We start from the raw sequence: 27,464 nt of genomic DNA on the forward strand, positions 1-27,464 counted from the left end.
AAAAAAAACATAAAATAATAATTTAAAAAATCTTCACTCCACCATCAATCCATCCGCCTCCATCACCCACCTTCAACTTCAAATCACCACATAGAATCTCTTGGGTAATGATAATTTCAACATGCATAGGAAACCATCTCCAGAGGTCTACTGACATTGTCAAGTCAAGCACCAACTTTTTCAGGTTTCTTTAATCATTCCATAAAGCAAGACTGCAGGAATATGAATTTTAGATTCACATACCATGTACACGGCCTTTATCAATGTTCAAAGGGTTCAGGTAACTCTTAAATCATGAAACCCGTCAATACATCTTTGCTTCTGGCTCCGCAACGCCCAACAATTTCTTTAAATTCATAGATGAGCACTACCATATAGACATCCCATCCATTTTACAGTGACAAGATCACGAAATGCCAGAAACAGATTAATAAAAAAACTTCTGGCTTGAAGATGTGGAAAAATGGAATCTATATAAACATGAAAAAGTTAATTACAGATTACATTATAAAGGTAGGATCAGACATAAAATACACTTGATACATTCTAGATTTGCAGCACCACACTAGTGCCAACATAATGTTTGGAAGAAAATGAATATAACTGTGACCTGAACTGATGACCAACAAATACATTTTCACTGCTTGCCACTTTCATCATGTCAACTTTGGTATAGTGATTTCTTTAAGTGAAGTAACTACTCTCCGGAATACCTTGAGATTGTGGCCGACTTTATCCTGAAAAAGCAAAAAAAAAAAAAACAAAACGCTTATCAATAACTTAAATTGAAGAGGACTAATAATAGTTGTTGGCACCAAAAAGAAATCTCAGTGTTTGCATAATCCCAATCATGATTTAAAAATGGTTCAAGTTTTGGCTCCCCACCAGTCACAATTGTTTTGAGCAAAAGTATCCTAGCTAAACTAGAAACAACTGCTAGTCAACTGAAGGCCTAATTAAGACCAAATCCGCAAATCAAAGTGAATGGGAGAACATTAGCAAAAAAGTGTTGGCCTTGTTTCCACATGAAGAACACGTGAGAGGATCCTGTAATCATTTGACTTTTAGCAAAATGATAGATTGTTTTTATATTCATTGCAGCAGATCCATGGTCATCCAATAGAAGGAAACAATGGAAAGAAAAAAGGCTCAAGTTTCATGTCTTAACCCTTTATAATCCAATTCCTATGATTTCAATTTCTTTCAAACAAATCAGAACTCAAATCCCAGCAAGCACCAGCTATACTCTTCCAAAACTAGAATGCCTCGAAGATGTGGTTTAGCACTTGAGTAGCAATGACTAGGAAAAAGAAAACCAGACAAAAGAAAAATCCAGGAATCAGCATACCTCACTAAGTAATTCAAGCCGTTCTAATGTTGGAATTAACTTTCCGCAGAACATACTAATGTCCTGTCCCAAGTCAGACTTGGCACCATATGTTATCATTCTCATAGTACCACTGCTATCAGATACAGCAGAACTGCCAATAAAAAGAAAAATCAATGACACGAGAATAACTTAAGCACAACATGGCATCAAAGCAACAATTAATTTACCAATGAGCCCACACTTCACAGATAAAGGGGCACCATAAATACAAGATAGGGGAACCTCAACCCCTAAAAAGAAATGAAAGAGAGAGAAAATGTGAATGGAAACATACCTGTCCTGAAAATGGATGAGAATGATATTCAATACATGCTCCACAAGAGGAAGTAATAAGGTGATTAGCTGATCCCTATTACCAGCAACCTGGCACATTTCCACCATTGCAACATATCTCCTGTAAAGTAGAATATTGCAAAACAAAAATTCATGTCAACAAAAGAAGAAATGTGCAACAACCAAGCAGTTGTTCATGTAAGCTTTAGTTTTAAGGTGAAGCAATAGCAGAATAAGAATCGTTGAATCAAGCAAAGCATTATTGTAATAGTGCAACGTTTATAATGAAAAGTACAGAATTAACATATATCCCACCACAGCAGTGGCACAGAATTTGAGATTATGCTTTGGTTGGTAATAAACAGATTAATTGTCGTAAAATAATGCTAAAGATTTTGCTCCGAAGGACTCTATACCACACTGACATATATGGAACACTAAATAATTCTAAACAACCAATTGTTTACCGAACACCATACAGCCTTTCTCCTCGTTATATGTGTGCTTCAAAGAATTTGAAACATAATTAATCAATAACAACCAGTGCAGTCATATATTGCAATACTCTATCTGAGAGAAGCATGAGAGAATATATAGATTCCCATGAGATCGATACCTCATGAATTCATTCAACTTATTGAAAATCTAAACCAACAATTTAAGGGATACACAGCCACAAACAATTCTATGGCAACTAACCATTAAATAACACAGATCTATTGGTAGGAGTAAGCGAAAGGACAACATTCATCATAAAGGTGGCAGCTCAGGTTATTCGAACAAAAGTAGTTCATTTTTTTTTTTTCTATAAAATATGTTAAAGAGATACAGATAATTAGGGATACCAAACCAGATTTTGTAATGCTTTGACATCATTCAAACCCACAGGAATGATGCTCAGAGATCATTCTCAAGAAATTCATAAAATTACAATTGGCAAATGATAGATCTGTTACCAAAGACAAAACTAGCATATACTTGTTTCCTCATAAAGTCAAAAAAAAAAAAAAAAAAAAAAAAAAAAAAAAAAAACCTTTAAATAACCACGAGACCAAAAAGCTTCTGCTCATAGGTAAGCGTCTATCAACAATATTTAAACTTTAACTTGTGCCCAAACACAACAACATGTACAGCCATTTAACTATTGCAAATAAGAAACTCCAACACAAAGACCATTTGGTCAAATCCAATACCACCCTAAATTAGCACCTAACCCAAGATCTAAGTACATAGAATAAAGGCTAACTTTGGAATTTAAGCTCTAACAAAGGTATCAAGTGAATACCTTTTCTGTATGTCATCTGATGATGAAACATAATCTTGTCGGCGACACATATTAATAACTTCGTCTACCTCCTGCCTTGATAGTTCATTTATGTCCCGAATCTGTGAAGTGATAAACATCAGTACCATTTGCACCTCATTATAGTACCATAAGAACTGAAAACAAAACAATTTTCTTCAGCTGCTCTGCAATCATATTTCACCTTATTAAGCAGTAAAGATTTTTCTTCAGCCGCTCTTTCAAGAACTGCTGTCACATAATTAAGAAGAGAACCAAGCAAATTCAATGTGGGCTGTTGCAGTCCAGAATGGGCATTGTAATCACCAGCACCATCTGAAACCTGCAATAAGACATGTAGGGCAGATAGAGAAATATAATTTAATCCATTAAGCATAACTAAACTAAACTAAATAATTCCAGTCACTGTAAAAGGCAATGTTTCTCCAATTTAACCTTCCTATATACCCACCTGCAACCTCAGTGATTTCTTAGTCACCAGAAAATATAGATAGGAGCTTAGACTGAAGCACAAGCGAAATGTGTTCAACTCTGACCTCCTCTGATTCTATTCACCAAAAAGTAAAGAAATTAAACTACAGTTGTGTATATTTTGATTCTATATGATATAACTCCTTTAGTTGTGCTTAAAACAAAACATGAGCATACCTCAGGAGGTCTTACTGACCGGGGAAACATTGAACTCTCCAGATCGCTAGAGAAAAGCACATGCATAATACCAAACAGACCTTGAACAAAGCCATATTCATCACTTGCCTCATAAGGCCAAACCTATAGAACATTAAAATGATTTTAACAAATAAGAAATAAGGGGTTGAAAAACATGGCTCCATATTAATGACAAAGTGACTTAAAAATATAAAAGAATGGTGGATGCAATTGTCAATATAATGATTTTAGCAATTGAAAGTATCAAAATTAGCCAGGTGTTAGAGCAGAATAAACAGTGCGTTGGACACCATAAAATTAAGCCATTAAGCTCAGAACACTCAGGAATGGCACTTACCTTGCTAAGTATACCAACAACAAGATTAATCTGCTCCATTATCAATTCATCACCCCCAAAAACATTTTCTTGAAGAACTTGATCAAAGAGTAACTGATGTCCTTTGACAAACTCTATGACTTCACGAACAATTTTATTCTTCACCTACCAAAAGCAAATAAGAAGATGAAGAAAACTAGGATCTTAGGAGAAATAAGAGAAAAAGAATGTACAACAAAAGGGAAATAAAGTCTTAGTAAAGAAACTTATCAAATTCAACAATCTATATTTCCAATGTCACATTTGGTGAAGCATATTATTTAAAACTTATGTTAATGTAGTTCTCTTAAGAAATTGGCATACTTCTTATTGATTCCATTAGAAAATAAGCAAGTCTGTGATTGAACAAGAACATTCAGGAGAGCTTGAGGTTGACTTTATGGTTCTGATAAAGATTGTTGATATATAATAATTATTACGGAATTAGGCTCCATATTAAGAAAATGACAAATATTTCAGGGCTGTTAGGTTTTCTGTTGAATTCATTTTACCAAAAACAACCTCTTCATAAGTTCATAAAATAGTTAAAACAATGGGAAGCTCATTTGGGTCTTCGTCGTATCTAGTACTCGTGTACCAATCACCACTTATATTCAGGTTTCCAAAGAGTAGGATCCAAACCCTACTAATTTGAACCAGGTCTAACTAGTGGAAAGGCAAGAGAGAACCCATTGATACTGCAACCAAAAATCTAAGGTAGAAGCAGAGTAGCCATGCACTGAGGTTAAGTTGAGAAGTTGCAGTATGGTCTAAGAATAAGAAGACTAACCTCAAAAAAGTCAGAAGTATCAACCAACGATGTGAAAGAAAACACCAATCTCAACATAGGAGTTATGATCATCCGTTGCCTGTCAATGTCCTTGGCTACATCTCTTCGGAGCTTTGTGCCAACTCGTCTCAAACTTCCCTGGTTGATTATGTAGCTTTATTTAGTCAAATTACCAGTGAAACAAAAAGAGGACTATTGAGCATAATGGCAACTTTTTCACCTGCAAATCAACAGCTCTGCATGAAGAAAAATGCTCCAGAGCTCCTATTGAAAACAGAACCTGGGCACCAGATTTCCCATACTTGTGACCGATTCTCAAAAGCAATGCAAGTTCGGCCTCAAGAGTACATGCTCGCTGCAATGAGTCTAGTGAATGCCTGCCATCCTAAATCAGAATATCATTTTAAGTAAGATGAATATATTTGCACAAGAAAAAAATATATATATATATTAAAAAAAAAAAAAAAAAGCAGCAATGAAGGGAAACTTAAATTGCAGATTTACAAGGTAGGCAAAAAAGATAATCCATATCCAATGATTGAAAACAAGACATAAGTCAGAAAACAAAAAGTGACACACTTTGACACTCCACATAATTTGAAAAAAATGGTCCTTGAAAAACAGAAAGGAGAGCCGAATAAGCTATGTTTCCATTTCCTAGTATGAATCTATGAGATAAGTGAACAGTACTATCCTCTTTCTACTTGTTCTGTGCAGGCAAGTGATGGGCGGCATGAGTTGGTTAGATAAAAGTGTCCGTACATTGGAGATGTCAAGGCAATATTCAGATGACAGAGGTGCTTGAAATAAAAATCCAAAATCATTCCTAAAAGCAGACAGCAATAAGATGTATAATTGAAAGATCATTTTTCTGAAACTTGACAGTGATCATATATATTTAGACTTGCACTATAATCTTCCTTTAAAGATACTTCAAAATGGTTGCTAAACAATTACAACAAGATGTCCCATCTCGTCCTTTGGAATCTGATTCACATGTCACTTTTGCAAAAACAACGTTGATACAATATTCTGGACAAAATAGATACCTGATAGGAAACATTACTGATGTTTGTTAAACAGGACCTTAAAAAACCCCTGCTTTGAAGCTGGCTTAAGAAATATTTTTCATGATCAAGACAGATCAGTGCATCCAGAACATAGAGAGAGATTGTCTTCCCAGGTTCACTGCCTTGAGTTGCATCTTTTATTACCTGAAGCATTGAAATTAGACAAAGGAGAAAGTGAAGATGCTCATCAAGACTACCAAGAAACCAAAATTGTACTGAACAAGAATGAGGACAATGAAAACATTTCATGATAACAAAAAATTGCAGAAAAGAAGATATGTGAATGAGACAATCAATTACTAGAATTAAATCAAAGAGACACATCTAAAAAAAATAAAAAAGAATCAGATGCCACAAGACAATGCATTTGTCATGTCTGATTATGAAGAATGAACATGGAAGACAAAGTCTCTGCACTCTATTGTCATTGAGGAAAGGCCTAAATTTTACTTTTTCCTGTAACAACAATTAGACAACCTTGCAGCACCACCATTCTTTCTTCCCTTAAAAGTGGGAAATCTTTCGATGAGAACTGAACACTAAGAGTGCAGCTCCCAACTAAGCTTACAATGGTTAAAAGATTGAACCAACAATGCAAAGAGATGGGACTATGTACACTAATATTAATATGAGATAGAGATATTAAGTTTAATTGAATGAAAGATGCTTAGATTTAAATATCACGTGACAAAACAGAAAAATATTCATCAACTGTAAAATTTTTGCAGTAAAACAAGAAAAACAATATCTGATATGTACAAATGACCTTAGTAACAAAGGGTCTAATAATAAATAATTAGTTGATAGAATCAAATATTAACATTAACATCACTGAACAAGAATATAATAGTTCGATATCAAAATTTTTGACTATTTGTCATGATCCTTTATAAGTAAAAATAAATCAAATTTTCTCAAATATAAAAATTTTCAAGATATCAGTATACCATTTTTTTTTTCAAACTTTATGGTGAGAATTTTCAACCCTGGCTCACCATATACCACTCCAGACCGGGCCTAGCCCGGGCAAGCCTGATCCAGGCACGGGGCTTTCACATCCCTATTTGACATTTTGTATTGAATGAATGAAGGAGAGATATACGCACCAAATCCAAGATGGCTTGAGCCTCTGTCCTTAATATAGAGAAATTGGCATGAGCTAGTTCAGCTTGTTCTTTATCAATCTGGGAAAAATAACACAATAATTGTTGACTGAAACCTTTCTTCCATCAAAGGAAAACAATTGTAAAAGAAAATGAACAGCTCAAAGGTTTAAGAAACAACATGCCTTCTGGAGATCCAGATCTTCACCATCTTGTTCATCAAGCAACAAAAACTGCAAAACAGTTGTTGGAACATCTGGAGCAAGCATATGTTGACAATACTGGAAATAGCTAAGAAGCAAGGCATATTGACTGAAATACAGAATGATAAATGAAGGTCAGGTGCGATCTACAAAAGTAAAGCAAGCTAGAAACAGAGCCCTATTTAAAGTGTACCGTCTCCTCAAGGCTTCAGACGATTCATTTCTCAAAATTGCCATGATTAGCTTAAACAACAGGGAGTGACAAGCACCATTTGACAATTGTTTCACCATGATAACATCAAGAAATGTGACACTATCAGAATTTAAACCACCCAGGCTTAAAAATCTTTCATCACGTAGTTTAGCCATGCATGTAAGGGCAACCTAGCAGCAAGCCGACTTAGATAAGTTAATCAAGCTAAATAGAAAAAAAGGGCAATCACAGGAATAAGTAAAAAATAGTTGGATAAGTACTACCTGGCACAATATAAATGCCATCCTTAATGAACAGTCCGGAGAAGCAGAAGCACCGAGGGACGAATCAAGAATTCTGTCAATGACCATATTAAACAGTTAGCTATTAGCTAATGCTCCTAATAGTGGATAAGAAATATTAATGATAAACAGGGGGCTCACTGATATAAGATTTCAGATCTGTTTCCAAGCAAAGATATCCGTCTAGATAAAGAGACCTACAAAAGCAATTAGGGGGGACAAATGGCATGATAAAGGTTGTTCAAATTATGTTCAACTGTCTCTAAGAAATCAAAGGAATTCTCGAATAAATACCATAAACTATATGAAAAAGTAAATTAACCTCAACAATCTGGGACCATCCTGTTAACATATGAAGTTGGGCAGCTTGTTCCTCAAGGTTCTTGTTGTACTTCCATCCCCATCTCAACAACTGTTGAATTGTCTCTCTAACATCATTTAGCTCTCCTTCGCTGCCTAAGTTACCCAACTGGGGATAAACAGAATTGAATTTCTGAAACAACTGAGTAACATCAGTACCAGCATCTGACTTTTGAAGTTTCAAGGGAACAAGTTCACAATAAAATCCTACTTTTAGGTAACTCTAAAGCAACTAAAACACACCTTCCATAATTTTTCACTGAACGAAGCAAGGTCAATTAGACGATCACCCCGCTCCGAATAGTAGTAGATACCACCCTTTTCCGAAGTTGTTGGATTCCCAAGTATGTCTTCTGCCTATAAATCATTTTTAATCAAATACAAAATATTAGGTCATACAAATTGCCATCAATGGCTAGAGTCTTACCAGCAAATCGTATTTCGTACTGGAAACAATCTGAGAAAGCTTCATAGCAGTATCTGGAGATCTGAATTGGACAACTTCAAGCAACTCTAAAACCTGAATATGATCCCAAAATAAAAATTGTTAATTTACAGCAACAAAAATAGAAATCTGGACTAACCCATCTAAAATAATCCACATGAAAATTTGAAGGCAAATGATTTTAATAATACTAATGATACCAACTACAGAACAGAAAAAATTGCATAAAGCATAATACAGTATTAGATACTAGTTCCACAAAACATTTATTTTAGTGTAGAATACAGGACTGGCATGGTATAAGTAGGCTATATCTGTAAATAGCATTTGAATCACTAATGTGCGTGTGTGTGAACACACACAGAGAGAGAGAGAGAGAGAGAGAGCAAGCCCACCAATAAAGAAATCTAAAATAAACTAGTCCCTAAATGCAGGGGCATAGCCAAAATTTTAGTCAAGCAGGCTGAAACATGAAAAATGCGCTTTACAAACAAATATGTGAATATTCAAAACAGCCTGTTGTTTGAGAAAGAGATAACATCATCCTAGTGTTTGTGTGTGTGTATATATATACACATAGATTGTTTCAAAAACAAAAGGACAAAAAACTGCCACTAAATACTTAAGACAACATAAACTCGAAATCTTTTTTCTTTTTCTAAATTCTAATTTAGGGGCATAGCCAAAATTTTAGTCAAGCAGGCTGAAACATGAAAAATGCGCTTTACAATACAAATATGTGAATATTCAAAACAGCTTATTGTTTGAGAAAGAGATAACATCATCCTAGTGTGTGTGTGTGTATATATATACACACATAGATTGTTTTAAAAACAAAAGGACAAAAAACTACCACTAAATACAATAGAACCTCTTTATAGTGATACTCTATATAGGAATAACCTCCATATAGTCATAGAAAATTATGGTTCCAACTTGGACCAGTTATGAATAAGAATAAATTTCACATTGTAATAAGTTATAATTTTTTAGGTCCCGTCTTAAGGAACTTGTCTCTACATAGTAATAATTATATGTGTATTACAAAAAATATATATTATGTTACATTAAAAGTTTAAGATGAAATAAAATATTTATCTAAACTTGTTTGACAATGATTTATACTATAGAGTTGTTACCAAATCTTTAATCTTGTGGATTCATAATAAGTCACCAATATGGACACCTTCTAATTAAAGCCAAAATATTTCTAACTTCTCAAGTATGTTTGGAGCTTTTTGACACGAAACTTTTGGTATTTCCGCACTATCATCCTCAAAATTATCTCCTTCCACTTCTTATCTAATTCTAGTAATGTTTTTTTCTTCAGTTAAAGCATACATGAATTGTTACTCATTTAGATGATTGAAGTATACATTAATATCTATTTGATTAGTATAGAGAAATTGTTGAATCTGATCACTCAATTCTGCAATAACTCTTTGATATCCATTTTCGTACTATCTTAATGCTACTAAAACAATGAATTGAAATCCTAATATTACTAAAACATAAATGGAAATCCTAATACTACTAAAACATGAATTATAAAATAATAAATTTTTTTGAATAAAAAATTTATTTTTGTAACTACACCTCTATTAAGTTATAACCTCCTCATAGTAATAAATTTAGTTGGTCTCAACATTATGACTATAGAGAGGTTCTACTGTACTTAAGACAACATGAACTTGAAATCTCTTTTCTTTTTCTAAATTCTACTGTACAAAATAAAGTTATTAGGAATAAAAGGTTCAAACTAAATAGATTTTCAAGAGAAAACATACAAAAAGAAGATAAGTTTTGCTATTTTACAAAGTAATAAATGAGAAGGATAAATAAAAATTAAACTATGAAAAAAGAATTGAAATATATAAAATAGTCTTGTGTACCCTTAATTTATAAACTTCTTGCGCCACTCCAATTAAAAACTGAAAATTGCATATTCAAACATTTTAAACTTATTGTTAAGGGTAAAAATATCAAAAAAGAAACCAACATTTTAGCTGTACATGTAATACACATACATGTCCTAATATCCTATAAAGAGCCACTTCAGGCCTGGGGTCTGCCTATGCCTGAATATCAGGATAGTACAGGAAAAAAGCAACAATAATGCATATTACCCTCCACGGTACAAAGAATACCTTGCTCTTACTGATGGTTCTGGTCCCACTAGCATCTGGGAAAGGGGAAGAAATTGCACGATCAGCCTTATCATCAATAAAGTCGGGCCCAAATAGATGAGCAAAGATGATCTGGCATGTCTCTTGGTGAGTGGAGCCACTCCCATAACCAGCATGCAATTCAATAGCTAAAAGCTTCAGTAGCCATGCTCTCTAAAGAAAGTAAGAGACAAAAAATTGACATGAATAGAATTTAGAGAATATTAAACAACATAGCAAAATTAGCATGCAATCCCAAAAATGTCAATACTTAGTTTCTGAATCAAACATGAAAGCAGCATGCATCATGATAGTTTGGATATTGCACCATATAAAATAAGAACACAGTGAGCGCTGGAATTACCAAGGCATCAAGAAAATTCATTAAAGTTTAGCATACAAATCTAGAATATATGTGCTAACTACAGCTGAATGTGTTTAAAGTCTTTGATCATCATTGTTTAATAAGCAAGTATATATACACATAATAATGTCCTAATACTGAGAACAATATTACTTCTGATTCCTCTACTTGTATGTGCTATGCAAACAAGTAAACACAAAGAAAAATTAACTCCTGTAGGTTCTGACAGCTAAACTGCTAGCACACAGTTTGCATGAGCCACAAACACAGATGAGAATGATACAAAAAGTCACCTGATGGAGGGAACTGATGCGAAGTGCCTGGTTACTATTTCGTTTAGGGAGTGGAGCTACACCGACAGTATCAAGGTGCTGCTACATAGCAGTAAAAGGATTTTAAGAAACACAAGCAACAAGAGAAAAAAAATTATAAAGGTAATCTACTGTATCAGCATTCAACTGAAGGGTTTCAAAGCTTCAAATTACAGTGCATACTTTACCTTAACAAAGAATTGATACTTTCTATTACTCAACATATCCATGGTAGGAGCACATGTTAATGGATCCAAGCATAACTCATAGAGCAGCTGCATAAGGCAACCAGTGAAAATCTCTCTACATTAGCAGAGAACAGACCCCGAAGAAAAGGAAAAATGTGAAACCTTTAAAACCAGGTTTCTTATTGAAAAAGCCAAAAAGAAATGGGAGGAAAACTGATCAAGTAGATCTAACCTGAAAACCGAATTCATGAAGTAATGCATTCACATCTGGTTTTGAAAGTTTGTCCAATATTTCAAGGATAATCTTCAAGCAACTGCAGATGACATAATAAAAGCACAACTGAAAATACAAACATTGAGAAAGATGTATGTTAACATATACAAGTTAAAACTGACTAAACCTGTAATGAAACTTTGGCTGCAAAATTGTCCGTTCAATAGATGTATCAAGATCAAATTTCAGCAATAAATGCGTAACATTTGGAACTGGCCTACTGATATTATCAATGAGAAGCTGCAAAAAGTGTCAAGCATCCATGAGTATCATAGATAATTCTTGCTATCATTTTTTGCATCTTAAAAGACACGTATAGAAACTGACCTGCATTATGAGAACCCCTGGATCCTCACCACTGTTCTCTACAATTTGACTCTCTTCTGATCGTAACTCAAGGCAGGCTGCATAATCCTCCACCAAACTGCTTGCTGCATTGTATTTTAGCAGCAGTTGTACAAGCCCAACCATGCGGGAACTGTTGTCCAAAGTAGTATTAAACATACAGAACCAGAAGTGATAACTAAGTGACACTAATAAATGTCAGAAAACGGCACAAAAGAGATACCTCAGAATACTCATGATTTTGATGGAGCATTGCTGAATTTTTGGCGAAAAATCATATCTTACATACTCCAACAAAGCCACAATTTGATTATGATCTTGAGAGAGTATAACATCCAAAGGCTACACAAAACAAGACCTAGTAATGAGAACTTCATCAAAAGTAATTATATGATTCTTCCACTACAAAGATAGATTCTCAGTCATTATGTGATGCTTCCAAAAATGGAATATCAAGATCAACTTTGAGTTACATGTTGATGCCAAGAGATGAAACGTCCATTAAATTATGCAACTTCTATGTTTTGCAACTATCCTAAAGATCAAAAAGAGAAAAGGGAAGTCTGTCTAAGATACTTTTTTTTTTTTTTTTTTATAGGAAACTGACTAGAATATTTTATTAATAGCAGAAAGAAAGGCAAAAGTAGTCCATTTAGTAAACAACACTAGCCTTTTGTGGATAATACAAAACAAGGTTTAATTCCTGTCATTTAGAACAAGTGAATAGCATATGGAAACTTTTAGAAACTGAAATATGTGCCACATATGCTGACACTAGATGTTACTCAGAACTTAAAGAACAGACTTATATAAACTGAAATACATGCCACAAATAAAAGTACACATGCTGACACTTGATGTTCCACTCAAAACTTCAAGAACAAAAATCACAGCTCAAGTCTCACTTCTAATTCTAAAATGAAAATGCTGCAATCATATGGTCCGTCAAAATGTAAAAGCATGTTTGTCAATCTTCAACTAAAAGGTAAAACAAGTCTAATGAGACAAAAGCTTCAGACTTAAATAAATACGAGAAAATATGAATAAGTTCAGTGAACTATCAAGCAAAGGAAATTAATTACCTGGTATAAAGGACGCCAGAAATCAGACACAAGTAAATCCGTCTCAAAGACAAGGATGATAATTTCCAAAGACAGTTGCACAGCCTTTTCTAAAAGTGGCCCATATGTTTGACTAGTCCGTTCAGTAATTACTGAATTGACTCCAGTCTGAAGGATACCCATAATATTACGGAAAATAGTCTTGCCACTCATGAAATCCTACCAAAAAAACAAAGGATAAAGTAAGGAAAAAACTGAATTATCAACACAACATTGAGTTAGACGATGCAATGTCAACTAGTCAGTAAATCAAACATATAACCATGGAAGGCAATCAGTGGAAGTATACACATTTTCCCAAAAGGGAATAAAAAAAATTGAGGCATTGGCCTTAGAAAGCACAAAAATGGGCTTTACCGACAACCAGTTTAATAAAACATGGACCAGAACAAATTACCAGCATATTGAATATGCAAATAATAAGTTATCAGCTTCTATACCCCAAGTCATTCTCTGTGCATGGGATATAATACATAAGTGGTCCCATGAGGATGGAACCTCAGAACTCTTGGTTGAAACCAAGGGTCCCAAGGTCATACAATTAGATAAATACACCCAGAATTTGTTCATAGTTTGATGGCAACTATTGATAATATACGAGGTTATACTATAATGGCTAAACCAATACGTCTACATCACAATGTCAAATATTCCATGTACATTTATTCTACTTTGGGCTAGTGAAAGATAAAAATGGGCAATAACATTAGTAAATGCCACTTGTTCCTACTGAAAATTAAAAAATCTGATGATAGAGACAAAGTCAAATCCAAAAATTTTACCAAAGTCAATGTTGAAAAGGAAAATCATTTTCAGAAGAGGAAAAAAGAAATTAGGAGATATAAGAGACGATATAAACACAATGACAAGAATAATACTAGAAAAATTGATTAGTAAAATTAGAGAACCACCATACTGAATTCTGACTGACAGTGTTGTGCAACAAAATTTAGAAAAGCATATAATATACATCACAGGTTCAAAGAATTATAATTAATCAACATTAAGCAGCAGGAATCTACAATCCGAATTACTACCATCTGCAGACATAGTTGTAGCAAATAACACCAAAATAATAAGTTTGAAACAAGCATACTAGACACAAAATATTAAACTACTTATATCACAAGCATAAACTAGCCCTATATTAATCGTGTAAAAGAAGAAATAAACCATCAAAATGAGAAACACATACTTTTAGCAACTCTAACATAGGGAGCTGCATCTGAAGCGAAGATGGCTGCATTAGAGTCGATGATTGTTCAACAACACTATCAATATCCTCATCTTGAATGTCATACATGTTCAAAACCCTGCAAAATAAATAACATAAGTAGGCTAATTTCTAAACATATAATCCAACATAATGAGCATACTAAATACGACTCTAATTCAGAGTCAAGTCAACCACTATGTTTCTAGTACTGAAACATATTCTCATATTCATATCTTCTTATGTGTGTGCAGGGGTTATCACACAAAGAAAAGCAGAAATTTGCCAAATTTTACGAGAAATAATAACAGCTCACAATTAAAATGAGTAGAAGTTCAAAATCACAGAGAAAACCTTCCAAATAAGAACCATGGTATATACTCACATTTGAAAATGCTTAAGACAAGCAACAACCAATTGCCATTTCTCACAAGGATCTGCATATGCTCTTTGCGGGAATGGCCCAAAAACATGATCATATATGAACCTGAAGATGCCAACAAATCTGCAAATAAAATAAAAAAATGATCCCCCAATATAAAATATGCAAGGGATAGTAAACCACCAGACTGAAAAGCACTAATATACCAAAAACCAATACCTACGCCCTCTGTCGCTCACATCTTTCTCTTCAGCAATTAGTACATTTAAGAGATTAAGGAAAGATATCGTTGAAGGATACTGCTCTCTCCTTGCTTCTATTTCATTCAGCTCAAATTGCATATCATAAACCTGTCAATAACAGGACATGACGTGATTGATCTTGTTCATTGCAAATAGAACGAGTACTATTTCCTGTCAAAATTTATACTAAGCCCAAGCATCTTGGGTTGGCCTACTAAAGCACAAGAAAATAACTCCTTGACATCAGCAACACTACTTCACTATATTCTTTGCCATCAACAAGTTTAGCTTACACCAAATGGCATTTATAATAAGAAAGCTTATCATCACATATTGTTGTTTACAAGCAATAGAAACGATGAAAAGGAAATAGTCTTTAACGTACTCTTATAAACAGTATATAGATTGCAAGAGACAAATACCGTATCTTGAAATTTAAAGGCAATAATCAGCACTCTGTAATGGACCAACGTTGAAGTTGATGCCAAAAGAATAAATGGAGAAAAAGTGAAGCACTGTATACTTCATTACCAAAAAGCCAGAAAAGAAGCAAAATTCCAAAATAAAAGTAATCATATAGCTCTTATTTTGAAACCCAACCAAAAAGGAGAGAGGAGGAAAGAATGTAATGCTTTTAAATGTAAACCTGAACTCGTTAAATAACTTTAATTGATTGAAAGAAAATGCAGAATCACTAAAGAAATCCCAGCATTTTTCATATATGTGATGTTATATGGACAGTCCAGCATTTTTCATAGCTTGTGGGAAAGTAATATTCATTTGATCCATTTCATCTAGTATAAGCTAAAGCCAGCTGCAAGACACTCAAGTATGGTTAATTAAAAATTAAATTTGATCTCTAAAATCAACTGTACTACAGAAGACACAACAGACTCAAGAATCAACACACATACAGACAAAAAGAAATGCACCATAAAACAAGTGGAAAAGTTACTCTTATCTTGTGGTGCATATAATTTTTGCTTTATATACATTATTCTTGGTTCCCACATCATGTAGCAGAAGTTCAAGTCATAATCTAGCTTCTTTTCCCTTTTTTATGGCAAATCCAAAAGTTCAGTTTAGCATTATCTTGAACCCAAGAGTCTGAGGATGCATGTAGCCTCCTTAAACAACTCTTAGCAGTCACTGTTCTAAAACAACCACAATTGATAACAGGACATCAATGAGTTCAAAGTAGATGACATGAACACTTCAAAACACCCCACGAAGCAACAAGCAGATGTAACATACCATAAACAAACTCAATTAATCTTAATCATGTGGTGGTAATAGGAAAAAAAATCAAATAGGAGCACCAACATCAATTAATAATTAGCAAGAGAAAAGTATGTCAAATCTGACACCTTCCAAGTAATTTAATAGACCAAAGACAAATTAGATATTACACCAATTAAAAAAAAAAAAAAAAAAAAAGAAAAATCTAACCTGCCCTGCCATTGGCTGTGCAGAGTTCCCAACATTCGTCCCAACGACCACAGGTAGATCATAACGCTCAAGGTAACTCCAAATAGCATCCTTTTGAACTGGAGAAACGTGAACAAAGGCAGCTATTGCATTCCGTAGAGCACCCTGTGAAAGCATGTGATATTTTTATTAAAGAAAAGTGCAGAAAATTTCAGTGGAAGCTTCTAATCCNTTTTAGCAACTCTAACATAGGGAGCTGCATCTGAAGAGAAGATGGTTGCATTAGAGTCGATGATTGTTCAACAAAACTATCAATATCCTCATCTTGAATGTCATACATGTTCAAAACCCTGCAAAATAAATAAAATAAGTAGGCTAATATCTAAACATATAATCCAACATAATAAGCATACTAAATACGACTCTAATTCAGAGTCAAGTCAACCACTATGTTTCTAGTACTGAAACATATTCTCATATTCATATCTTCTTATGTGTGTGCAGGGGTTATCACACAAAGAAAAGCAGAAATTTGCCAAATTTTACGAGAAATAATAACAGCTCACAATTAAAATGAGTAGAAGTTCAAAATCACAGAGAAAACCTTCCAAATAAGAACCATGGTATATACTCACATTTGAAAATGCTTAAGACAAGCAACAACCAATTGCCATTTCTCACAAGGATCTGCATATGCTCTTTGCGGGAATGGCCCAAAAACATGATCATATATGAACCTGAAGATGCCAACAAATCTGCAAATAAAATAAAAAAATGATCCCCCAATATAAAATATGCAAGGGATAGTAAACCACCAGACTGAAAAGCACTAATATACCAAAAACCAATACCTACGCCCTCTGTCGCTCACATCTTTCTCTTCAGCAATTAGTACATTTAAGAGATTAAGGAAAGATATCGTTGAAGGATACTGCTCTCTCCTTGCTTCTATTTCATTCAGCTCAAATTGCATATCATAAACCTGTCAATAACAGGACATGACGTGATTGATCTTGTTCATTGCAAATAGAACGAGTACTATTTCCTGTCAAAATTTATACTAAGCCCAAGCATCTTGGGTTGGCCTACTAAAGCACAAGAAAATAACTCCTTGACATCAGCAACACTACTTCACTATATTCTTTGCCATCAACAAGTTTAGCTTACACCAAATGGCATTTATAATAAGAAAGCTTATCATCACATATTGTTGTTTACAAGCAATAGAAACGATGAAAAGGAAATAGTCTTTAACGTACTCTTATAAACAGTATATAGATTGCAAGAGACAAATACCGTATCTTGAAATTTAAAGGCAATAATCAGCACTCTGTAATGGACCAACGTTGAAGTTGATGCCAAAAGAATAAATGGAGAAAAAGTGAAGCACTGTATACTTCATTACCAAAAAGCCAGAAAAGAAGCAAAATTCCAAAATAAAAGTAATCATATAGCTCTTATTTTGAAACCCAACCAAAAAGGAGAGAGGAGGAAAGAATGTAATGCTTTTAAATGTAAACCTGAACTCGTTAAATAACTTTAATTGATTGAAAGAAAATGCAGAATCACTAAAGAAATCCCAGCATTTTTCATATATGTGATGTTATATGGACAGTCCAGCATTTTTCATAGCTTGTGGGAAAGTAATATTCATTTGATCCATTTCATCTAGTATAAGCTAAAGCCAGCTGCAAGACACTCAAGTATGGTTAATTAAAAATTAAATTTGATCTCTAAAATCAACTGTACTACAGAAGACACAACAGACTCAAGAATCAACACACATACAGACAAAAAGAAATGCACCATAAAACAAGTGGAAAAGTTACTCTTATCTTGTGGTGCATATAATTTTTGCTTTATATACATTATTCTTGGTTCCCACATCATGTAGCAGAAGTTCAAGTCATAATCTAGCTTCTTTTCCCTTTTTTATGGCAAATCCAAAAGTTCAGTTTAGCATTATCTTGAACCCAAGAGTCTGAGGATGCATGTAGCCTCCTTAAACAACTCTTAGCAGTCACTGTTCTAAAACAACCACAATTGATAACAGGACATCAATGAGTTCAAAGTAGATGACATGAACACTTCAAAACACCCCACGAAGCAACAAGCAGATGTAACATACCATAAACAAACTCAATTAATCTTAATCATGTGGTGGTAATAGGAAAAAAAATCAAATAGGAGCACCAACATCAATTAATAATTAGCAAGAGAAAAGTATGTCAAATCTGACACCTTCCAAGTAATTTAATAGACCAAAGACAAATTAGATATTACACCAATTAAAAAAAAAAAAAAAAAAAAAGAAAAATCTAACCTGCCCTGCCATTGGCTGTGCAGAGTTCCCAACATTCGTCCCAACGACCACAGGTAGATCATAACGCTCAAGGTAACTCCAAATAGCATCCTTTTGAACTGGAGAAACGTGAACAAAGGCAGCTATTGCATTCCGTAGAGCACCCTGTGAAAGCATGTGATATTTTTATTAAAGAAAAGTGCAGAAAATTTCAGTGGAAGCTTCTAATCCAAAGTAGAAGCTGCATAAGCGACACAAGAATGCTCTCAGCATAGAAACAGCTGTCAACCTTCAAATATGGAGGCACATTTTCATAACTAAGAAGCTTAAATAATGGTTCGATATCAAGAAACCAGTTCTTTCTTTCAACAGGATTTCCATTTTCCATAACCTGCAGCACGACAAACAAGAAAAAACCAATTATTCCTTCCAATTGAAGATAAGGGTAACCCATTGCTGAATTTAGAAAGAGCCACGGGTAGGAAAAGAAAGAAAAGTGAGTATACTAACTAAACTTGAAAATGAAAGACATTTAGATAGGATGGAAACTTATTATGGTAAGACGGAAAGGAAATAGGAAAAAACAGAAAGAAAAAAAGTTTCTTGTAAGATGGTACAGGCACAGAAGGAGAAAGAAAGAGACGACATCACCAAGCCATTCTGCATAAACGGACAAGATTTTAATGGATAAGCAAACTGAAAAATTAATACATGCTCATCCTTAAAAGCATCTTTAAGTCTTTTAAATATGAAAGTAATGGTAATGAAGCAACAAAAAGAAAAGTTGAAACAGTGCTGTAAAAGGCAATCAACTTCATGAAACCATATAGTAATTATAAATTATATCGGATGATCAACTTTACAGGGAAAGACATGTAACCTTCTGAAGGACATTCAAATATGCAACAAGTGCTTTTGCATCCCCTTCCTGAAACTCTGGTAACATGGCCCCAGAAGTTTGAAGGGACTGTTTGAACTTTTCATCATAAATTGATAAGCAATCAAACAAAGTTCTCCACCCAACAGAGCGGAACGCTTTACCCTGGAGTAATTCATAAACCTTTGAAGCGCCTTCTTGACTAGAAGCCTGAAAAGAAAATTACATCATGAGGAGAAAAAACAAAAAAAGCATGCATGACATCATATAGAAGCGACAAACATACACACAAGTAAACTCCACAATTCACCTACCAAGGTACTCAACATTTTCAAGAAAGCCACCAGTGTTTGAAAATTTGTATGATCCTCTCCAGCAAAAATCACAAATGTCCACAGGACATCGTTGCTAGAAACCAGCTCCGGTTCCTTCTGAATTTATTACAGTAATCAGGCCATGAAAGCAAAGCAAACAAACGATGCAGAAAAACTGCATGAAACAAAAAATGAAACTCTACAATATGGATGTTGATTAATAAACAATCCCTAGTCATCTTGATCATCAACTAATATAATTCATCCGCATTCAATTACTAAACATAGACATAAATAAAACCAAAGTTGCAGTCTACATAATGAGGAGCTTAACTAAAGTATTGAACAACAAACAAAAAGTTCAAATGATGTAGAGGTTAAACAGCACAGCAGAAAATAGAGTTAGTCATCTAATAAAAGGAAAAATGGATAAGCAGCTTTTGGCAAAGCAATGTTATAGGTTCGATATGATTAATAAGCTGAAAATTAGGCTTAGCCAAGAGTGAAAATAGTCCCCCATAGTTGAAATTTCAATTGATTCAATAAAATTCTAAAACTTCCAGATTATTTTAATATTTTACCAGATTGCTTATTTGAAACAAGAAAACACAAGAAAGATTACTTTGTTTTCTGGTTCAAAATTCTTCCAGTGACAAATATATTGTCAAACAAACCTGATAAATTTCACTGACAAATTCCAAGAGAGAGATAAATGGTAAAGCGCCAGTTTCAATAGCCTGTTGAGAAAGTAAGTTGCTATCATGAACTTCATGTGATCCAGTTATTCGATATGAGTTAAGCACAGTCATAGCTTTCTCCTTTGATTCCTTAACCTGAAATAAAGTATCACAAAAAACTTTGTCAAGGTAAGAATGATGACCATGCACAATAAACCTTTCCGTTGTCAAACTACAAAATCAGAGTATCCTTTGCAAAATAAATCAAGAAGGTTTGGTTAAAGGCAATGCATGCTTTTTATAAACTTCATCAGACAGCATTTGTGTTGCACTCAAATTTCCCAGAGTAACTCCCCACACATTAAGACTTCAACGAAGCAGTGTGACCATAGGGGTACTGGTACTATAATTGGAAAATAAAAAAATGAATGCGGTGGTGATGGTGATTTAAGTCTTACTAAATTATAGTAATGATCTCCCTTACAGACCTGAAAAGGGAGCATTTAATTTGAGTATTTGCATGGGCAAGGGTGGGGCGGGGTACATGATAATTACCAAAAAAAGAAAAAAAAACAATAAAAATGTCTGAAACATATCTTTTAATAAGGAATTGGAAAGGAAGAACAATACATGCTTCCCTAGGAAGAATAGTTAGTGCTTGGATGTTTTCACCAAAATGTCATTTACTTGGACTGCAGTACTGGAACACATTCTTATTGCTTAACTACTTAAGAGAAAAGGTTCCTTGTGGTTAGGGCCTTATGTGCAAAGCAAGATGTGAAACTACATATGGTTTATTCATGAGCTTCGGTCCTTTTGATGAGCCAGCTTCAGTAGAATTCCGTAGCTAAAGCTTTAGCCCCTTTTTAGATGGGTTACTTTTGCAGGACTGGATTTCTGATCCACTTTCTAAGTTTTTTCATTAATATACATTTCTACATTTCCAATCAAAAAAAGCCATAAACACATGGTCCACATATTGCATAAAATGCGAAATTTAAAACCCAACTGCATAAAAGCAATATTTGGGCAAGCAATCAATGACACAAAACCTTGTATCAGTTGATGACTCCAAGCACAAACAAGGACAGAACAAAGAAAACAACTACATTTATCTTTTCAATAACCACGAGTAAATCCCCAATACTGCAAAGACAATAATAGAAACAAACATGGCACTTGCTCAATAAGCAGTAAGAGAAACTGACAGATTATGAGGTAATTTAGTAACAATCATCTGCTAGAATTGTTATATGTACCCTCCAAACAATTTGTTTAAAGTACCATTATTGAAAGCACAGGAACAGGAAGAGTTCAACTGACCTTGTCCCTAGCAAGTGGGTGAGATAGGAAGCAAGTAATCAGCTTGTGCAAATAAGCATTATACATATAGATCATATCCTCGTCATCATTCTGTACATTATAAACAGACAGAAGCCTTAAAATATGCCAAAAACAAAGCAATTATTACAATTAACATAATTTCCACCATGTTATCGAAAAAAGAAAAGAAAACATTCTCCCAGATTGCGAAACAACATCCCTCCATGGAAAAACCAGAGTACACAAATTCGTTTTAAGATGTCAAAAAAAAAAATAAAATAAAATAAAATAAAAGAAAAGAAAAAAAAGATGCAACCAAACAAAACAACATAAAAGCTTCAAAAATTACAGGTATTGAACGAAGAAAAGTGCTCCAATATTATAGATGAGTAGAAATTTAGTAATAGAGGCTGGAGATAGAAGGATGAAGAAAGATGCATTCTCCAAAAGTTTTCAAGCGCTAGACAGAAGGACCAACAAAAAAAGTGCAAATGTTTGTTCAAAGTATATGTTCCACAAGTTAAATGGAGATAATAGCCCCAGTTATGTTATCTAAAAATTTCAGTAATTGTAGGAACTGCAAAGAAAACATTTGCCTTGAAGGTTCCCCACTAAAATATGAAAATTTCCTTATCACTATTCAGAAGGGAAAAAAATTGAAACAAACCTGATAGGCTGCAGTTCGAAGAACTTTATCCAGAAAGAACTGGAAAATGTTGTTTGAGAAAACAGTTTCCAGAGAAGACCTTATAAGAACCAAATCATTAGATGAGAAACTTGAAACCGTGTCCCTTGCAGCAATTTCATCATTAGTCAACATCAAATGTACTGCCCAAGCTAGCCTTACACAACCAACAAAACCCTCCACATTTAAATCGCTTCCTACAGCCATCACCTATAGCATGAAAAAATAACACCAACTTAAAAATCATCACCATACCAGAAAGTTTGTTGAGAATGGGTAAAAACACCAATCATTTTATCTTACAATTTCATGAAATTCTTTCCTAAAAGAAGCATCACAAGACAGAAGAGATGATCTATCAGGTACCGCACTGAGAGCATCTGATATTAAAGCAATGACAAGAGAGAAGAGAAGACTAAAGGTAATCTGCATAGGAAAAACCAAAAGATAAAAATTAAGTTATAATTGAAAAGGAGCAACTGGGTAATTTTCAAGTGTTACAACAATCAAGCAGCACTAAATATCTCTGTAAATAAAACAGAGGCATGCCTGATGCTTTAAGGTGTCATTGCTCTCATTAAGTTCTGCACCGCTGTCTTTTAAAGCAGAGAAGGCATCCTTTACATCTTTTTGATCTGCAAGAGGCAATTTTTACCATCTTATCAGGAAATGCACAATCCATTATTTGGTTTTCCTCTAGCAGAACAAACTATATTTCAACCAAATATACCATTCTTGGCTTCATACAACAAATAAAGTCTATGAGAACATCGATCTAGCCAATCTGTGACATCTCATATCAGCTTTGGATCCTAGTACTTCAATAAAGAAAACATGTAAATTTCCAAAAAAATCTCATGGCTCCTTTATCATGTTGCAAAATTCATAAAGAGTATTTACACATAACTAATTTTACATCACTGCAAGGGACACAAAATGTCACTTATCCAGCATAGGATCACTTAATATAATCAAAGAGACTAAAGTCATCAGGTTCCAAGAATAACCGTAGCATATGACTTCAAAATTGACAGATTAGAAAGCCCAGCAAAACCCCGAATCTCAAAAAATAAAATAATAAAACATATATTGAAATTGTTTAAGGCACTGATATCAAACAGAAAACTGAAAAAATATAAACCATCACCTTGCACAGCAGTAAACATATGACTCAAGAAAATATTTTGCAACTTACTTGTTCGCACAACTAGAACAGAAAGGACAAGACAATGTCCCAGTATTAGCCTTTCCCTACAAACCACAGCTCTCCGCTCAACAAGAGCACCTCTAGAATCAAGAACATAACGCTCACAGAGGGGCCCGCCTAAACCAGAAGGTTCTTCCCGATTGAGTTCCTAAAACGAAACAAACAGGAAATTTGTGTCAAATGGAATAGAGAAATTCTATCAAGCCCAGTAATATGAGGCCAAAAATGAAAGTGGATTCTTATGTTTCAACATTTTGAGTCTTATGCTGAAGCAGGAACAGGGTAACATTTTAAGGATCTTAAGCAACATCTATAAAATCAAAATAACCCTTAAATGCAGTACAAATTTACAAGATCAAAAAAATTGTGAATTTTACGAGATCAAAAAATTGGTACACAATAGCTTATAAGTTGGCAAATAAGTTGCTTCCACAAGTTTATATCTTCATGATCACATATATTGTAACTTCCTGAATCAAAACACAACATAAACAACAAACTTTCAGCCATCAGCCGAACCATAGGAAATATACACAAGCCTCCCCCTCATGGCTTAGCTCCATGATCAACATTTGAAATAATTTTTTTCACAAAAAAAAAAAAGTAATAGTAAGAAACTGAGCATTTGAACTAACTTATAAAGACCCTAAGAAAAATAAAAATAGAAAGTATCGAGACATCATCAGGGTTATTAAGGCAGAAAGTTATTTACATACTAAAATCAAAACAGAGTCCAGAAACTGACAATTTGATCAAATATAAATGCGGAGAATGTCCTTGATCAAGAATATAAATTCGGACATAACCAGAAGATAAAATAATCGAGTAAATCAAAATTCAAATACCCAAAACTTTTTGGTTGAATAGCCAATACAAAAATGACTCTAGGAATTTTTGAAGGGATTGAAGAAGACAAGCAAAGTCAGAAATGGACTTTTAGCAAGACATATACAACATGAGAAGGGTCTCCTGTTCCAAAAGAATGGCCTATGGCATTGAAAAAATCTTGGTACAAAAGCAATACCAAAAAGCTACTCAAAAAAAAATCACCACATACTCCGAAGCATAATGTAAAAGAAAACATAATAGTGGTTCAAACCTTGATAAGGGAAATCAACCGCTGTCTAAGCCCACCATTGATAAGATTTTCCAGAAATTTTGAAATTTCAGCCACAATATCTTCTTCAAGTCCCTGATCAAGCACAACAGCCTGCAAAGCAACAGTGTAATAATTCTTAGGAGAAAATGATGAAAGGCTAAGGTAGCAACTGACAAGAATATAGACAACACAGAGAACAAGTGGAGGGGGCTACCCTTAGTAGTACATAGAGTGCTGTTATTAGATCTCGTCTCTCAGTGTACCAGAGTCCTGATGTAAGACGTAGAACTTCTAATGGCTCTCGTCCCATAAAACCCCACTAGAAATAAAAGGGAAAATGAAAACATAATTGTGATCATTATACCAATATATGAGCTTTCAGTCAGCCAAAAGCTGAAAAACATAATTTTCAAATTAAAAAACATAGGGATCATCAGAGACCAACCTCTTGATTCGCAGAAACAAGCAAACGAACACAATCTATTTCATTGAGATGCAGGTCATCACTCAATTTTGACGCCTATGATAAAAAATACACCAACCATCAGATGAAAAATGGTAATGTAGATAGTGGAGAAAGTGGGATCTAAAATTGTAAGTCTACAAACATGGTTACCTCCTGAGGGAACAACAATATCATGCACCATGAAGAAATAATGCACATAATCCAGAAAATGGTATCAAAGAACAAGACCAAACTTTCATGAATGGAGCAGGTAATACAACTTAAAAAGTTAGTGATATCATAAACATAAAAATAAACATAAAAGCAAAATATGTTCCCGTAAAAAAAACATTTACATTGACTAATTAGCAAATGGAGCTATGAAACCTGAAATAAATATGAACATTGAACTAAGCACACAATATAGTGTCAAATGAAAAGGATGGCCAACCATAAATAAATTAATTTTCAAAAACTCAACAGTGGAGGTCAGTTTATACGGTGACCAAGTATAATGATTTAGTTTAAAGATCAGCTGCATGATAAGTTAAAAGTGTAGTTTTGAATATAGGTTGTGATCAGAAATCAAACACCAGAGATTGAGTTTATCACAGAATCCTTTTTTTTTTTAAGTAAGAAACAAGAAGTTTTATTAAATATCTAGAGAAAGAAAAGCAAGTGAACCAGCAGTCCACAGGAAAAAAAAAGAAGAAGAAGAAAGAAATCATAAAAGTTATTATTATCATTAAGTGATTCCTGGTGAATGAATAATGATGTTTCCAATAACAAGCATTTCAGCAAAGAAATTACAACAATTAATTACTGTGGTGATAAATACCATGAAGATAGTGCATGTAGATTTATAAGTCAGAAATGAATTCTTGCTCTTGATGATGAAGTTCAGGAATAAGTGTCCATAATGAGGCTGTTTTAAAGCAATTTCTTTATCCAATGATATTTTTGCCAAATGAACACCATAATGGCAAATCCTTGGCATAAAAGCACTCTTTTGTAAAAAAAAAAAAAAAAAAGGATGAAGGAAAAGCTCATTAATAACCACTTTACCTAGTTATTACTACAGCAATCACAATAGCTGCCAACATCATACGAGCAACCATAAAACACTCCTTGGCTTATGAATGCTTCTCTGGGATTGAGAACAGTGGAATCTTTCCTTTAATCATCCACATTTTCAATTTTCTAAGGTATTAGTGAGCTATTGGTGAAATACATTGAAATGTCGCTACAAACTAAATATCATCTCTGCAATTATGCAGTATTCGAATGCCAATAGACAAGCTACAGAAAAGCAGACTAAACAAGCAAAACTAATTATATACAAACAGATTACCCCATCACCAGGAAAACAAGAAGAATCAGTGAGAAACTGTGTCCTAATGTGGAGGATTAATTTGTATAATAAACAGCCATCTCAAAACAAATTGGATAAAATATAAAGTAAATCAATTAAAAACAAAAAATCTAGAAAACATTTACTTAAAAGTGCATGTAGCTTGAAACCGATAACTAAAGGAGATAAACCAAACAAAAATTAGATACAAAGTGAGCTTACAATCTGAACATCCTGATCGTCAAGCGATATTGGCGGTGAATCCGGAAGCCTAACTTCTCTCGACTGTAATTGCGCTCGGTCCGACGGCTTCGGCGGCTAAAAAACAAAACAAAAAGCAGAATTATATCAATTAAAAGACATTGGATGGGCGGCAAGAAAAGGAAAGAATAAAAATGTACCGGATAAGAGAGAAGGGGCTGGAAAGAGGGTAAAGAGTTGCGAACGGCGTGAATGAGCTCGACCCGTTGGGCTGGCGATGGAGGTGAAGGGCCAAGGAGAGTGGATTCGATGATAGAGAGGAGTTGCTTAGGGGACACCATTTGTTAATTTCTGGTACGAAACGAATTGAAACCCTAAGGGAAAGAAGAAATCAGAGACACTGGAAATTTGGGGACAAAATGGGCGGGAAATGAGCGGGGAGCGTATAGTTGTGTAAAACCCTGTATAAGCCCTAACAAGGCGTCAACTTCTAT

The 27,464-nt window shown here is 34.1% G+C and overlaps 1 protein-coding gene across 1 annotated transcript; it reads right to left on the reverse strand.

Moving 5' to 3' along the window:
- Positions 1–166: 166 nt before the first annotated feature.
- LOC116110573 (nuclear pore complex protein NUP205-like) lies at positions 167–27,464 on the reverse strand. Its single transcript, XM_031396781.1, has 45 exons — positions 27,171–27,464; positions 26,992–27,087; positions 25,419–25,493; positions 25,188–25,292; positions 24,974–25,084; positions 23,863–24,022; positions 23,217–23,302; positions 22,971–23,093; positions 22,650–22,877; positions 21,983–22,072; positions 20,657–20,815; positions 19,983–20,099; positions 19,672–19,878; positions 19,081–19,182; positions 18,813–18,956; positions 17,341–17,471; positions 17,125–17,244; positions 14,420–14,537; positions 13,186–13,383; positions 12,327–12,445; positions 12,086–12,236; positions 11,886–11,998; positions 11,717–11,798; positions 11,485–11,571; positions 11,279–11,356; positions 10,604–10,795; positions 8,439–8,531; positions 8,255–8,368; positions 7,974–8,144; positions 7,793–7,848; positions 7,634–7,706; positions 7,350–7,540; positions 7,139–7,265; positions 6,957–7,034; positions 5,830–5,994; positions 5,001–5,165; positions 4,781–4,918; positions 3,973–4,116; positions 3,615–3,737; positions 3,418–3,513; positions 3,151–3,288; positions 2,949–3,049; positions 1,665–1,784; positions 1,349–1,481; positions 167–737 (listed from the first exon to the last, which is right to left on the reverse strand). Exons 1-45 carry the CDS (start codon positions 27,309–27,311, stop codon positions 657–659), a joined length of 5,640 nt encoding a protein of 1,879 aa, XP_031252641.1. The 5' UTR covers positions 27,312–27,464; the 3' UTR covers positions 167–656.

Source organism: Pistacia vera, unplaced genomic scaffold, assembly GCF_008641045.1.
Source record: "Pistacia vera cultivar Batoury unplaced genomic scaffold, PisVer_v2 Contig607, whole genome shotgun sequence".
NCBI lineage: Eukaryota > Viridiplantae > Streptophyta > Magnoliopsida > Sapindales > Anacardiaceae > Pistacia > Pistacia vera.